Raw genomic sequence first — 15,410 nt, forward strand, 5'->3', positions numbered from 1 at the left:
CAAATCGTCACCTCTGAGATGGCCTTAGGGCTCTGGGACGTCTCCCTTCGCCGCCAGGTTCACTGTCTGGACACGTCTGCCCCAGTGAGAGCCTGCAAAGTACAAATCGATCGACCGGTACAAAACAAAAGTAACATGACAGAGACACAGACAGGACAGAGAGCGCTCTTACCGGTAGATGTCAATAAACCTCTGGACCCTTGGGTGTCAGGCAGGGGGAGTTTGAGAGAAAATCCTCTGCAAGGGCTAGTAAATGTGAAACACGCCCATCTCCCTCTGCTTCCTTTAGAACATCTCTAATCACACCATAAAAACTAAAAAAGGCGTTGGGGACATTTTCCCTGTCTCTGAGTAATTTGTTAATATCTTTTCCAACCTTGTTCCAAGTCAGAGGGTGAATTCCTGGTCCATTAATCACTAACCAGGGACATTTCTCCTCCGCATATTGGAAGAATTTTATCAAATCCTTTTTCTTAACTCTTATTCCTCTCTCCCTAAGATTACCTTTTCATCTCCTTTAGAAAAACAGCCTCTTTAGATAAATTCTTGTCCATGATTGATGGGACGACATACTTACCTCAAGACTCTCCCGCGTTGCACGAGTGATGCAGTCCGGGCGTCTCTACCCTGATCCTCTCTGGGCCCCTTCTGTTGTCCGTCGTCCGGCAGGTCACCGTGCCTCGAGCCCCACGTTCGGGCGCCACTTGCCCGGCCCCGCGGGCCAGTTTATTTGATGAGACCCGAGGAGGCACCTCCTGAAAGATCAATGGGGGCGAGAGAGAAAGGAGACCAGGCGCGTAAAGGAAGACAGAGACATTCTGAGTTGCGTCGAGGTCTCCGTTTATTGACTGGGTGTTGAGGCTTATAAACAGGGCTTCAGGCAGGGAGGGGGAACAGGGGAAGCATGGAGAGAAGGATGGAAAATTCCTAAGGGAGGGTGAGGTCGCTTTGGTCCCAGGCCCCTGCAGCTGGCTGATTAGCAGGTACTCCAGGAAGTTGTACAGCCCGAGGCTAGGCCAGGAACTTCCTGCCTTTGTAAGGTTTGATAAAGTAAGGACACCACTGTCCGGAATCGGTCCCCAACATTTTGTGTCTTTGAGGCCACCTTTCTGTCTTAGAAGTATTTGAAAACTGCTGGAAAAGATCCCTAAGCGCTTCCTCGCCTGCTCTGAAAACCACAAAAACAGAAAATGATCTCAAATTGCGGCAAGAAAAATTAAGTTATCCCCTCAAATTTCAGAATATATCCAGGAAAATTATTATGGTTGAGGCAAACTATATAATTTTCTTTTCTCTAGAGCTTTAAAGTTGCACAGACTCAGTTTTAAATGGACTCAAAGTTTCACCTAGGGAAATCTTACTGAAACAATCGTAACAATACAGAAACACAGACGAGGCAGAAATAAGTGACTCTCAGGAAATAAGGAGATTGGGATAGGGTTCCACTGGTGACTCATTCCTGGTGTAAACACTGGAAAGTTACCTGAGCATTCCTGCCTGTGGAGTCAGCCCATTAGCTAGTACAATCTAGAAGTGATATTGCTCTGTGTGTTTCAAAGCATAACCCGCAAGGGATGGTGGGAAAGGAATTAAGATGTGATAGGCCAACAAGGGTTTATTTTAAGAGTAGCCCAAAACTTGATAAGAATGAAGGTAAATATGTTGGGCTCAAAAAAAGGGTCAGTGATGGAAAGGTGAGAGCAGTCTGACTTAGCATGGGTCCACCCTCCTGGTTCCAAGGAAAGAAAGAAGTGCATTTACTCATCTACTTCCAAAGGTCTTCAGTTACTGCTGGGTCTATTCTGTGTTTCCTTCAATTCAGATCCTGTTCCTCATCCCTGAATCATCATCTTTGAAATTATAAGACATGGAGGATGAAGATAAGACAGTTGGATGTCAGGATTCAAAGCCATCCACAGGGACCAGTCACACAGCTTCTGTGCATCAAGGACCACAGGTAAGATCTCCAATCAAAGGCAGGAAATCCCAGCTGTTTCCCTAAGCATACTACTATGTGTTTCCAAGCTGAGAGTCAACTAACAATTTTCCCAGAAGGGCCAGGTGACACATTCCTAAAATGCCAGCATTCAGATAGTGATGTAGAAATACTATGAGTATGCAACCAGCCTGAGTTACCTAGTGAGACCCTGGAGAGAGAGAGAGAGAGAGAGAGAGAGAGAGAGAGAGGGAGGGAGGGAGGGAGGGAGGGAGGGAGGAAGGAAGGAAGGAAGAAAAATTCTCCTCATGCTTAATCCTCATGATCATATAGACCAGGGTGGATAATGTCTACCAGTTTCCCAGCTCAGGTCATTGGTAGCTGGCCCTACCCAAGGTTGGCAAAATAGCCTGTGAAATGCTGTGTGTTCCTGGTCTAAGCCCTAGGAGGATTTTCGGTCTTGCCTTCCTTGCTCTCTTTCACTCCCCCGCCTCCCCTTTCTTGAATATTGAGTACTTTGATATATTTACCTACTATCATCTTGAATTATTATTGATTCCCCAGGGTCCAAGGGGGCTTTGCTATGTCCAGCGTGGGCTATCAGGGAAAAAATCTACGTAAACTATGTTCTTATGAATTTTAACTTTATTCCTCTAAGACAAAATTACATCAATTCAGCTATAGTTCCACCAGGCATTCAAGGCAGGAATAACTGTAGACATACCAAGCTCTATATCGGTGTACTCTGTAGATGTAACCAACCATCTTATTAAATAAGAAACACAGAGCCGATTCAGAGAAGAAAGCCAAGAGGTCAGAACTAAGAGCCTTACCCTTCCTGCTTCAGCTATCCTGCTTCAGCCAAGAGAGCTCTCCGAAAAAGAGGCCTACTTCCTGTGTGTACGTCTTTAAATACTCTAGATGTTCTGCCTTCTCATTGGTTGTAAACTAAACACGTGACTGCCTTGTCATTGCCTGTATGTACCGCCCTCCAGGTCCTTAAAGGCGTGCGCCACCACCGCCACGCACTTGCTATGGCTCTATAACTCTGACCCCCAGGCAACTTTATTTATTAACATACAATTAAAATCACATTTCAGTACAAGTAAAATACCACCACAGTACTCTATTTCTCTGCCATGAAATCCTGTCTCCATAACTACAGTTCCATCCAGTTCCCCAGCTCATAGCCCAGGTGATGACTAACTCCTATGCTTTCGGCCTCATCTTCGTCCTCTGTATCCTCTTTGTCCATCTCTGCTGCTCTCTACTGGCACTCAGAAAACTCTACTCGAGATCTGCTTACCCTCTACGGAACCTCTGTCTTCCTCTCTTCTCTCTCGCCATATTGTTCTGTCCTTGTCTACAGAAGATACCTGCCTTTTCTTTCCCTGGGCACCTTGTTCCCTGCCTCCTCAGGAATGTTGTTTTACCCTCACCTTGATATGTAAAAACCTCTTTTGTTTTTAGTCAAAATGCTCTGGAGAACCAGCAGGCCTCCTCAGGGCGAGCAGATGGTCCGAGCTTCATTAGCACAGGAAACAAAGTGTGTGTCTCTGTATCTCCTGCCAGCTTGTCTCCTAAGCTCAGCAGGGCAGTTAGTAACTTAGTAGGTTCAGCAGGTCAGGGGAGCTGAACTGTTTACCAATTGGTCAGGGCATGTATAGATTTCATAGCAGAAGACAGCTGGAATATTAAAGGCTGGGTAACACCAAATATTCATAATAAATGGCTTTGCCTTTTGACAGACCCTTGGCCAGTCAAAGTTCAGCTTTAATACACAGCTGAATCTCTATGATATATTCTTGAGGCCCTCAAGAAATTATGTCTTAATTATAGCAATTTTGGGGCCTAGTATTGTACAATGTAGCTTTATGTCTATGTGACTCAATCATTTAAAATTCTAAACTAGGGGCTCGTTGTTAAGTATTCTCCAATGGTTCTTGTTCTATGCACTAGCTGACTTGTTGGTAATGAAGTTGTGTGTTTTTCTATAAGCTATTATCCTAGATTTTAATAATAGCAATTTGATTTGAAATGTGATAAGCCAATAGCTAAAAGATGCACGAAAATACAGTTTGAAAAATTTTAAAAGTTTGATTTAAATACAGGAGGAGAGAGTCATGAACCTCAAAGATGGGAATGAGCCAACAGAAGACAGCAACCTGCTCAAAAGTGATGAAAAGAAGCCGCAGGAATTGGCAAGAGAATCCAGTCACTTGCAGAGTCTGAGACGGATACTGGCTTGCCCTCCACATGGCTGGTTGAGCAAAGTGATAACAAATGGTGTGTATATGGCGGGGATGAACTCAGAAAAAAAAAAAAAAAATGAAAGTCACAGTGAGAGTTTCCAAACCATATGGTTAAACGGGCGGTGGTGGTGCACGCCTTTAATCCCATCACTCAGGAGGCAGAGGCAGGCAGATCTCTGTGAGTTCGAGGCTAGCCTGGTCTACAAAGCGAGTTCCAGGAAAGGCGCAAAGCTACACAGAGAAATCCTGTCTCGAAAAACCAAAACAAACAAAAGAAATGTACTTCTTTCTTAAACTACTAGGTGGTTGTGACTCTGCTCCACACAGTCATGTGGGGGAGTAAAAAACTCCACCATCTCAAACTGTGGTTTCGAAGGTGTCTGTGGCCACTACATTTGAACTAGTATACTTTTGAGTCAAAAGAGCAGGGATTAGAGAACTTTTTCTAGATCTGAATAATTTCACACAATCCCTGTAGTCTCCAATGAGAACACTGTAAATGTCTGGTTACCGGAGAAGCATTATGTAAATGTCGATGTCATTACAGCGAAAGCAGTGTGACTAATATTGAGCAAAACAGTGATCACTTTATGCTTCTAATCATCTCCTGTCATTTTACAAGTAAGAATCTTGGTTTGCAATTCAACCATTTCTTTGTAAACTTTGAGAGTTTGGGGGAGGGAGAAGGATTTATCCAGATTGTTTTGGATATTGTTTCAGTTGAGATATTTTTGTCTTTTAGTTTATGAAGGTAACCTAAAATGCGTTAGAAATTTGATGAGTGTATACATGTTTATAATCAGTGGTACAATTGTTTGTTCACAGAGAGGGAGAGAGAGGTGGGGGGAATTAGGGAAGGAGGGAAGGAAAGAGTGTGTGTGTGTGTGTGTGTGTGTGTGTGTGTGTGTACATGCATGTGCACACGTGCACTTTCATGGTGAATGTTAACTGTGCAATAATACAAAAAAGAAGGGGTTGAAATTTTTCTATAAAAGTAAATTTTAAGACAGTTTTGAAACTGTTGAGAATTGAAAACATGATTGCAATATATGTATGGCTTTCTATGTATTGTTTCCTGAAAACCTAGGCTCAATTCTCAGTTCCCAGTTACCTTGAGTGTGTGTGTGTGTCTGGGTGTGTGTGTGTGTTGCTTTGTTTCAACAAAGGCCGCCTGTGTCGCTCAGGACTCATGATCCTCCTGCCTCAGCCATTCCAGTGCTGGGATTGCAGCCCTGTACCACTCACCCAACCTGAGCTAAGTTTTTGGAGCTGCACTTTAGAAGGGAGCTCTCACAGGGATTTTTTTTTATATCATTTTCATACAGGACAATGAAAACAGATATAATATGTTATACTTTAGGCAATGTATGTTTTTACTGGAAAAGTAAGATTCTGATCCAGTGTGGGAAAAAATGTTAAGCTGTTTGGAACACAGCAAACCAGCTGAAGAGGCTGCACATAATTTGATACTTCTTTTCTCCTTTATATTATTTTAAAAAAATTTACCACTGAAAATATGACACATAACTAGTTAAAAAATTTATAACAAAAACAGATACTGATTCCTCAAGGAATATTTAAAAATGAATAATGTGATTTAAGAACTCATTTTTATTTTTATCCTTTTTAGCATTTTGTGGCATTGCATGTTCTCTATGTGCATGCGTGTGTTTATGCACTAGTATGTATATGTGTGGAGGCCAGAGGTTGATGTTGGGTCTTCCTCTATCACTCTCCACTTTATATATTGAGGCTGGTACCTCACTCTTTGCATGACTTGGCTCCTGGGCCCTGACTAGGGATTAACCTAACTGGGGAGGTGTGGATGTGAAAACACACACACAGAGAAAAGCTGGGATCAGGTGGGCTGGGCTCTCTGATGGAGAAGCTGCCATACCTGGGGTGCTCAGCATGTTTATTATGTCCAGCTGAACATGGAAGAGGGCTTATTACATACAAATAAACAAGGAGTCAGGGTTATTACATACAGCTGAACAAGGAGACAGGTTTAGCTTACCTGAGTGGGAGCAGACTCTGTGGGGAGCAGTCTTCGGGCTGTGAACATCCAGGGAAAAGGCTATAGTAGACACACTGTCAACATTTGCACTTGGATGGGAAGACGGCTTTGCTGTCCCTTTGAGCTTCACATGGGGGAGGTTTTGCTACTCCATGGGGCTGAGGCATTGGTCCTTGACATGGTCATGCCCAGATCAGCAACACACATTCACTGAGAATTTCACTGCCTCCCTACAGCAGGGTCTTGTTTGGGTCCACTGATTCACCTAGTGTATCTAGCCAGCTTGTTCTAGGATCCCATCTGTGTCTGGAGCATTGGAATTACAGGTAGATTGTTGTCCACAATCACCTGCTAGGGATCCAAACTCTGATTCTCACACTTGCTCAGCAAACACTTTACTTGCTGAGCGCTCTCTCCAGCCTCAGAACTCACTTTTAAATTTAGAATTGTTTAGAAACATTCCAGGAAAGTGAGGGCTCCTGAGGGCTCCTGGTAGATAAGCATGTGCTCACTGTTTCCCTACATTTCTACTTCTGAGGTTGGTGGCTTTGTTCTGTATTCCCTCCTGTGTCATTTAACATAATATACAAACTCTTCCTGGGAAGTAATTATTACACAAAAGTTACGTTTTTCCAAAATCTTAAATGACAAATAAATTATTGACTGATTTAAACCTGATTTAGATATACCTTATAAATATACACATAAGTAACATTTACAATTGTATTTCAGATTTTGGGAATGAAAGGAGAGTTAGAGACTTTTAAAGTGATCTTAGCATGGAAAAATGAAAACTCTTACCTCTATGAGTGGAATTATTGAAAAGTTCAGTTTATGCTTTAATAAAGTCAGACATAACAGCTGGCAAGTCGTGCCCTCCATCCTGCCTGTAACATTTTCTGGTAATCTTAGCTTGTGTACACCATTGGAAAATACTGAAAGTGCCTTAGATATTTCACTGGGATAAGTGCTTACATCTCTGAAAAAAAAAATTGTGAGGTTTTAGAAAAGGGGACCTTAGCTTGGTCACTGGGTTAATTACCTTTCTCATTTTGTGGGAACATAGCAATAGATCACGTTCTTAATTTTTTTAAGTGTGATAATTTTGAGCAAACATTGACGGTCGAAGAAGTGATGGTTAATGTTTAATTCAGGGCAGAACTAGATACTGGACTATAACTAGAGTGCAAATGTTCTCAAGTCTCTACTAAGAGGGCAAAGACGTGATTGTTCTCTGTAATATTGTTCCTGTGCTGCAAGATGGTGGTTCCTTCTCGCACTGTGAAGGGAAATGGGGCTGAGAACGGGGAACAGGTGTGCTCAAAGGTGCCGGGAATTCCTCCAGTTCTTAAACCAGCTGGCAATCGCCTCGTTGTTTGCGACATCGTGTCCTTTATAACTTATGACTATAAACATTTGCATATGGATTCAATGTTTATTTAAAAATAATTTCAGAATACAATAAAGTTTGCATATAACAATTAGTTTTCCTGGTGTTTTGGTTTTTATTTTTGTGGGTTTTTTTTTATTCTTTTTTATTTATTTTTTTTCTTTTTAGGTACCATGGTTGTTCTCCTGTGGGCTGTGGTGTGGTCAATTACCGGCCCTGAGAGTCTTCCTGGAGGAAATCTGTTTGGAATCATAATCCTATTCTATTGTGCTGTCACCGGAGGCAAAATCTTTGGACTCATTAAGTTACCAACCTTGCCTCCTCTGCCTCCTCTTCTTGGTAAGTGACAAATGCTTCCTGATTTCCTCAAAACAAATGATAGCTTTAAAAAAAAAACCTCCAGAAAGCTTTGGGAAATTGAAGAATAAACTATTTCAGTATTTGCTTACCTGGAGACAAAATTTTAATTTAAAAAAATTATTGTGTGTGTGTGTGTGTGTGTGTGTGTGTGTACCCGTATGTATGCTGCGTGTACATGTATGTATGCTGTGTGCAATAGTTTATGGAGTCCGTTCTCTCCTTTCATCTTTATGTGGGTTCTGGGGTTCAGACTCAGGTGTCTCCAGGCTTTTGAGGCAGGCACATTACCAGCTAAGCCATCTCTGTGGCGCCAGTTGTTAAAGGAGTTTTGTGCGCCAGTTGTAGATGTGGTGATTTTTTTAAATTAAGTAGTACAAATTTACAATTAAATAGTTTACATGTGAGAAGAAGTGTGTCACTTCCTAATTATTTTTACTACATTTCCTCTTATCTAAGCTCTTGAGATTATGGCTCCGCCATTTAATGATGTGCCTCTGCCCATTTTTTTTTTTCTGAACTCTATAAACAGTAACTTCATGTGGACACACTAAAATCATCTGTGCTAGAAGTGTCTGTGATGCAGAAATCAATAAATGCTGCAAGGTGGGGCTTGTTAAAGTTGTTTCGTTTGGGTTTGGTTTTGCGTGGTGGCCCACAGAGGCTTCCTCGTGAGACCTTAGTCAGGGTCAGAGAATCTGAAGTTGCTTTACCCAGCAGGGCTGCATAATAGGATAATTTGGCCAGAAGCATGGTTACTAGGTGTTTGGAAGTGTCTGCCTTTCACATGTTTGCTGCTGCCATCTTTCTCTGGTATCTGGCATGGTGTGAATGAGTGCGGGGAGATCCTCACGGCCTATAATGTAGTGTGTTTATCTCATAGTAATATCCCATCCTACTGGCATTTTTACCTGTGGACTATTATGAAGATGATTTCTTCTTAATTGATAGATACTGTCTAATTGATAATAATAATGGTAGTTTAAATAGTATTTTGATGATTAAAAATAAAACAAGGAAGTGTCACACAGCTAGAACACATGAGTTTCTATTGAGGAGCCATATAGACTGTGGCTTAGGTTAATGATTAAGAAAAACAATTGAGTCCCAGTAGCCCAGCTAGCTTAAATTCTTTTAATCTTAATGTTGGGAGATGTGTTCACAGGTTTCAGAGTATGTCACAGCTGAAACAAAGCTTTGAAAATAACTTAAAGTTAGACTAAGATGTTTTGTTCAATAGCTTTGAGGGGAAAAACCCAAGATGACAATCTAAAATTTTAGACGAGATCGGGCGCGTTCAGGGTGGTATGGCCGTAGACGACAATCTAAAATTTTAGAAAGGCACATAGTTGAGTAAGGAACTCTTTAAGGTCAGGGAACAAGAACAAAGCAGCCCAATTATCACTAGCTGACTCGCCTTTCTTGCTAGGATTGGTTGATGACCAAAGGTGGTGATTAGTTCCTTTTACCCATTTCTGGCCTCAATCTCCTGATATAAGGAACTATTGATGAGTGGGTATGTACCCTAAAGATTTAAAGTAGAGCTGACTGATTCTTTTTTCATATATAAAAGTTTAGGTTTGTGATTCCTTTAAGATTCCTTATAAGATTACCTTTCAAGATAAGTGATAAAATGATTGGTCCTTTCTTTGTAACCACAAAACACAGCCTGGCAGTAAGAGAATACCTTGCTTGCCTACAGTGATAATCTATAACAAGTTGCTTGGATATGAATGTACATAGGTTTTGAGACAACTTGTTTTTCACTTGTAATATGTAAAATGTTTAATCATGTAAGAGATATGGAAAACATGCTGTTTTTTACTTGTATTCATTGTACTCACTCACTTGAAAAATGGAATGTAACATTATAATTTTTATATTGCTTGAAAGATTTTGTTGGGGTATATAAGCTGTAAGGGAAAACACAGAGTTAGAAGGAAGGAAAAGGAAAATGGGAGAATGTCTTTCTGTACACTGCAAATATGTATTGCTCTGATTGGTTGATAAATAAGCTGTTTGGCCTATGGCAAGGCAGCTTAGAGGCAGGTGGGAAATCCAAAGGAGAGATAGAAAGAAGGCAGGGAGAGACGCTAGCGAGCCGCCCAAGGAGCAACATGTAATGGGATGCAGGTAAAGCCACGGAACATGTAGTGATACATTGATTAATAGTTATGGGCTAATTTAAGATATAAGAGCTAGCTAGCAAAAGGCTTGAGCCATGGCCATGCAGTTATAATTAATATAAGCCTCTATGTGTTTGCTTGGGTCTGAGTGGTTACAGGACCAGGCGGGACGCAGGAATTTTACAAGTGGCTGTGGGACCTTGGTGCTGGGTGAGCACAGGAAAACTTCAGCTACACTGGGCCCCCCTAGTCACCTGTCTTTCCTCAGTCTCATACTGTCAGGGTTGTTGCTTCTCTGAAGCCAGAAAGCTTGTTGCCATATTACAGTTCCTTGCATTCGTCTCTATAAACAGAACTCATAGTCTTCTGTCTACATATGATTCCATGTTCATTATCTTGTATGAAATAATAAAGAGATCCAGTAAACAGTGAGTAGTAAATAAAGGAAGAAGCACTGTCTGGTATGGCAGGGTCGTGTCTGGTTACCATAATTGTCTTCCAAACCTTTATAAAGTGTGTTACGTGTATCTTACTAAATGGTCTCCTGTGAAGGTAAATAGAATACATATAAGTATTTATTGATAGCTCAGGTAACCCAACATTGCAAATAATTTAAGGAGCTGTTTGCACTCAGGGATAACTGAACTGACATTGGATTAAAACATCTTATTTAGGATTTGATCATTATTCCCTGTAAACGCTATCCTTTGTGTGTCCCTATAATCAATTATTTGGACAATATTAATTATTCTAATCATTTTACATATGAAGTATTTCTTTGATCCTTTTATTTATTATACTTTTAAAATTATGAGTTTAACTTTATTTCATCCAAAGATTAAGCATAAGGAAAAACTATATTGTAGTCCCTATCACATGTAAAGTGATTGAAAAAAAATCTCCCTGTTTGAAAACTTAACTAGTCCTGTTTGGCTTATCTGTTCCAGGCATGCTGCTTGCTGGGTTTCTCTTGAGAAATGTCCCAGTCATCAGTGATAATGTCCGGATCCAGCAGAAGTGGTCTTCTTCTTTGAGAAGCATAGCCCTTTCTGTCATTTTGGTTCGTGCTGGCCTCGGTCTGGACCCAAAGGTATGGAGTATGACTTTCTAATTATTGAATAGTAAACATATTCTTCTGATATTACAAGTATTTATAATATTAAGCTTCAGGAAGAGAATGGACAATGCACATGACAGTCTCAGGAAGAGGGAGGAGTTTTTGCCAGGCAGGGTCATTGTCCTCCCACCCTGTGCCTCACGGGAATCCAAATGTTCCAGTACTATGTTTTGAAGGAACAGGTGTTACTGTGGAGCGGGAAACAGTTATCAGTCATAGTGAGAGGTATTGATTATGGGGAAACAGTGTGTCAAGTCCAGTATGTGTATACAAAACATCACACAACAGCATAGGGCTAACTGTATTGGCTCAGAGAACTGCCTTCCAAATGGAATGCGTTTTAGTCATTCCTTTCTTTCTTTCTTTTTTTTTTTTTTTTTGGTATTTTTGAGACAAGGTTTCTCTGTGTAGCTTTGGTGCCTGTCCTGGATCTCACTCTGTAGTCCAGGCTGGCCTCGAACTCACAGAGATCCTCCTGGCTCTGCCTCCCAAGTGCTGGGATTAAAGGTGTGCACCACCACCGCCTGGCTCTTAGGTATGCTTTTTTTTTTTTTTTTTTTTTTTTTTTTTTTTTTTTTTTGGTTTTTTCGAGACAGAGTTTCTCTGTGTAGCTTTGCGCCTTTCCTGGGACTCACTTGGTAGTCCAGGCTGGCCTCGAACTCACAGAGATCTGCCTGGCTCTGCCTCCCGAGTGCTGGGATTAAAGGCGTGCGCCACCACCGCCCAGCTTAGGTATGCTTTTTAAAACGCTCTTTACCCATATACCTTTGAATGCGCAATTTGAATACCTTTGGAGACAAACGTCCTCCTCTGGCCTCATTCTGGGACTGTAGGCCACAAGTCAAATGGGTAGTCAGACAGTATATGAGTTATAAACACAGACTCTGAAGTCACCCGTGTGACTGTAAACTTGGCCCCAACCCTCACCAATTTCATGGACTGAGACCACTCACTCTAACTTGTGCCTTCTTACACGGTAACATCTGTAAAGAGGAGCAGTAGTTGCCTGTTGCAGGCTATCTGTGAGGACTGGGTCCACTGTCTCCCAAACACGTAGCATGCAGAAATGCCTGCTGCATAAAACTAGCTGACAAACCATGATGACCAAGCATGGTCTGAGAAAGTGCTTGAGGTCTTATTGCCCACATGTTGAAGGAACATAATATGCGCACTCTTATTTTTCAGGCGCTGAAGAAACTGAAGGGGGTGTGTGTACGACTGGCCGTGGGTCCCTGCGTTGTGGAAGCGTGTATTTCTGCGCTCCTTTCCCACTTCCTGATGGGCTTGCCTTGGCAGTGGGGGTTCATACTAGGGTAATGACTTTTTTTTTTCTTTTCGTATGAAGGTATCAAGGGGCACTTGGAACTTCCTGCTTCCATTTAAGAATGTAAAGAACATTGTCTTAGGAGAACCATAAAACATATCATAGGCACTGCAGCACAGTCTAAAGAGTCTGGCTTTAAGACACAGTTTGTGTCCCTGTAGTTGCTAACTTCACAGTGACTGTGGGAATCTAAACTACTGAAGAAGTTCAGTTTCTTCCCCTCTATACCCATGCCTGGAAGTTAGCTGCTGGATCCCACCCCAGAACCTCCATAAGCAGCTGGAACCATTGGTTTCCTCCTGCCACCAGACATTGTGACTTGACGGCTCTTCTATGTGTTCTTTCTAGTGTCATGTTTTCACGTCCAGTGGGTGGGAGCCATGAGACGTGCCCACGTTAAAAGTACATAGCAAGAATTTAGTGTTTATGTATGGGCATGAAGACATTATTACCTGTCAGAAGTAGGACTCAGGGTGCACCACCTAGATTCCAGCTCCAGTTCTGTGATTTCCAGTTATCCCGTCTCTCTGTGCTTTGATGGATCTATTTCGTAGTGCTGATGAAATGAGTTCCTTTTTTTTTTTTTTAATGGTTTTTCGAGACAGGGTTTCTCTGTGTAGTTTTGGTGCCTGTCCTGGAACTCCCTCTGTAGACCAGGCTGGCCTCAAACTCACAGAGATCTGCCAGGCTCTGCCTCCCGAGTGCTAGGATTAAAGGCGTGGACCACCACACCTGGCCCTGAAATGTGTTCTTATGTGTGAGGTCCTCACAGTGGGTGTTCAGAGCATAGTGAGTTTGTAAAATGCTCCCCAGCCTTATACCTGTTGCTATTACTATCTCACTGTCCCTGTCTTCATAGCCTCTTCCTTCAGATCTGTGGTCCTATTTCATGTCTAAAGACCTAACTGAAGCCCTGTTGCAGTTGAGAATGCCCATGATAATTTTTCACACCTTAAAACATGACTGGTATATATATATATTTTTTTTTTAAAAAAGCACCTACTGTGGCCTAACTCCATTACTGACTCAACACCTCTCATGCTACATATAATTTAGGCAACCTGGGTCATTGCCAACAAACTGTCCATTATTATACTTCAAAAAGCAGTGTTTTATAGACCTTTCTGTATACGTGGTGTTTCTGGGCTGTTTGAGAGACTGCAGTCATCCAAAGCCTAACCTTTAAAGGTATAGAAAAAAGGAGGCATTGTTATGAATGCTGAGGTTGTTCATAGCGAGCAGCTTCCTTGGACCACGGTGTCTGACATCTGGCTGCTCAGTTTTGTCATAGGTGCTGTGTCTCCAGCTGTCGTGGTCCCTTCGATGCTCCTTCTGCAAGAAGGAGGCTACGGTGTTGAAAAAGGTGTTCCAACTTTACTCATGGCCGCTGGCAGCTTTGATGACATTTTGGCCATCACTGGCTTCAACACATGCTTGGGTGTGGCCTTTTCCACAGGTAATCTCATCTGTCCAGAGCAGAGATGGAGTTAAAGTGTTCAAAACATGACGTGATTGCTTAAGGTAACGCCTGTGAGGAAGGGGCTGGATCCTTCCGCAGAACCATCACCAAATGGAGGCTGCCTGTCTCCCCGCTCTTTGGCCTTAGAGATGTAGTACAGGAGAGGCGGGTACAGGGTAATGAGGCTTACTGAGAGTCTTTCTTCTAGGAGTCGTCTAGGGAAGTGGAAGTGTAGAAACCACACAAAGGTGAGGGAGGTTTTGCCATAGGCACACACCAGACAGCAGTCCCGGTGGGAGGGGCATTGTGATTCTAAAATAGGAGCATTCTCTGTCCTCAGCTTTTTGTCAGCCCCTTGTAAATTAGTCTCCTGTAAGGTTTTACAGTGTTACTTTCTTGTTCTGTAACTAAGGGGTGTTCCCCGCTTCCCTAGGAAGATCTAATAGGTAATGTCTTTAGTTGAACTCTACAAGCCCAGGCAAACCTACTTTCCCACTGCTGCCCTTGTGAGAACCTTTAAAGCAACAGTTCTCAGCCTGAGCTAGATAGTGCCGTTACCCAGGGCGCTTTATTTATTTGTTAATGTAGACATTGCTGTAGACCAATTAAAATAGGCACCCTTGGGAATGGAAGCCAGCGTAGCCATGGCGAGGAACCGTGGCTTCAGAGCAACAGGGTTTGCCTTAGGGTCACAGAGGAGGCAGGGAGAACAGAGGTGGATAGGAATTCTTAGAGGAGTCTGTTTGGGGCTTTCCACAGCTTGAGAATCTTCCTGGCTGACTCTCTAACTCTTTTCTGTCACCTCTGCCAGCCCCCTAAGTCCTGTTCTCAAGAGGTTTTGAATTTGAACCTGACTAGATTTCCTGATAGAATTTTTGGATATGAGCCCAAGATTTTTTGTTTGTTTTAAACAATGTTTTACCATACAAGAAACTGAAAGTATTAGTTACATTCTAGATTCTTGGGTACAGTCTTTCTTCCCTTTTTTTTTTTTTTTTTTTTGGTTTGGTTTTTGTTTTTTCCAGACAGGGTTTCCCTGTGTAACTCTGTCTGTCCTGGAACTTGCTCTGTAGACCAGGCTGGCCTCAAACTCAGAGATCTGCCTGCCTCTGCCTCCTGAGTGCCAAGGTTAAAGGCGTGTGCCATCACCGCCCAGTGTGTAGTACATTCTTTCTTGAAACAGCCGGAGTGTGATGCATCACAGATGGGCTTTTTGTTTTGTGTCTAGTAGATAGAGCTGGGAATGGAACCTAGGGCCTTGTTCATGTCAGGCAAGTATTCTGCTCACTCAAATCCCCAGCAGTTCAGCAGGGCACCTTTGACAAGCACACTACTCACCTTCCAGAAAAGCTGTCTTTGCCAAGGAAAATTACATAAAGTTTTTTAATATGTATAAGAGAAATGCTTATTGTATCAATAAGAAACCACATCA

At 42.2% G+C, this 15,410-nt stretch overlaps 1 protein-coding gene across 1 annotated transcript in view; it reads left to right on the forward strand.

Annotated features, from left to right (window-relative positions):
• The window catches only part of Slc9b2 (solute carrier family 9 member B2), a 48,621-nt gene that overhangs the window by 14,607 nt on the left and 18,604 nt on the right, over positions 1 to 15,410 (forward strand). The window contains exons 2-7 of the mRNA XM_059266293.1: positions 1,823 to 1,957; positions 4,048 to 4,222; positions 7,764 to 7,934; positions 11,026 to 11,168; positions 12,381 to 12,508; positions 13,800 to 13,975. Of these exons, the coding sequence (XP_059122276.1) occupies positions 1,868 to 1,957; positions 4,048 to 4,222; positions 7,764 to 7,934; positions 11,026 to 11,168; positions 12,381 to 12,508; positions 13,800 to 13,975 (883 nt within the window). The 5' untranslated portion in view covers positions 1,823 to 1,867. The remainder of the gene's footprint in view (positions 1 to 1,822; positions 1,958 to 4,047; positions 4,223 to 7,763; positions 7,935 to 11,025; positions 11,169 to 12,380; positions 12,509 to 13,799; positions 13,976 to 15,410) is intronic.

The sequence above is a fragment of the Peromyscus eremicus genome, chromosome 6, assembly GCF_949786415.1.
Source record: "Peromyscus eremicus chromosome 6, PerEre_H2_v1, whole genome shotgun sequence".
Lineage (NCBI taxonomy): Eukaryota > Metazoa > Chordata > Mammalia > Rodentia > Cricetidae > Peromyscus > Peromyscus eremicus.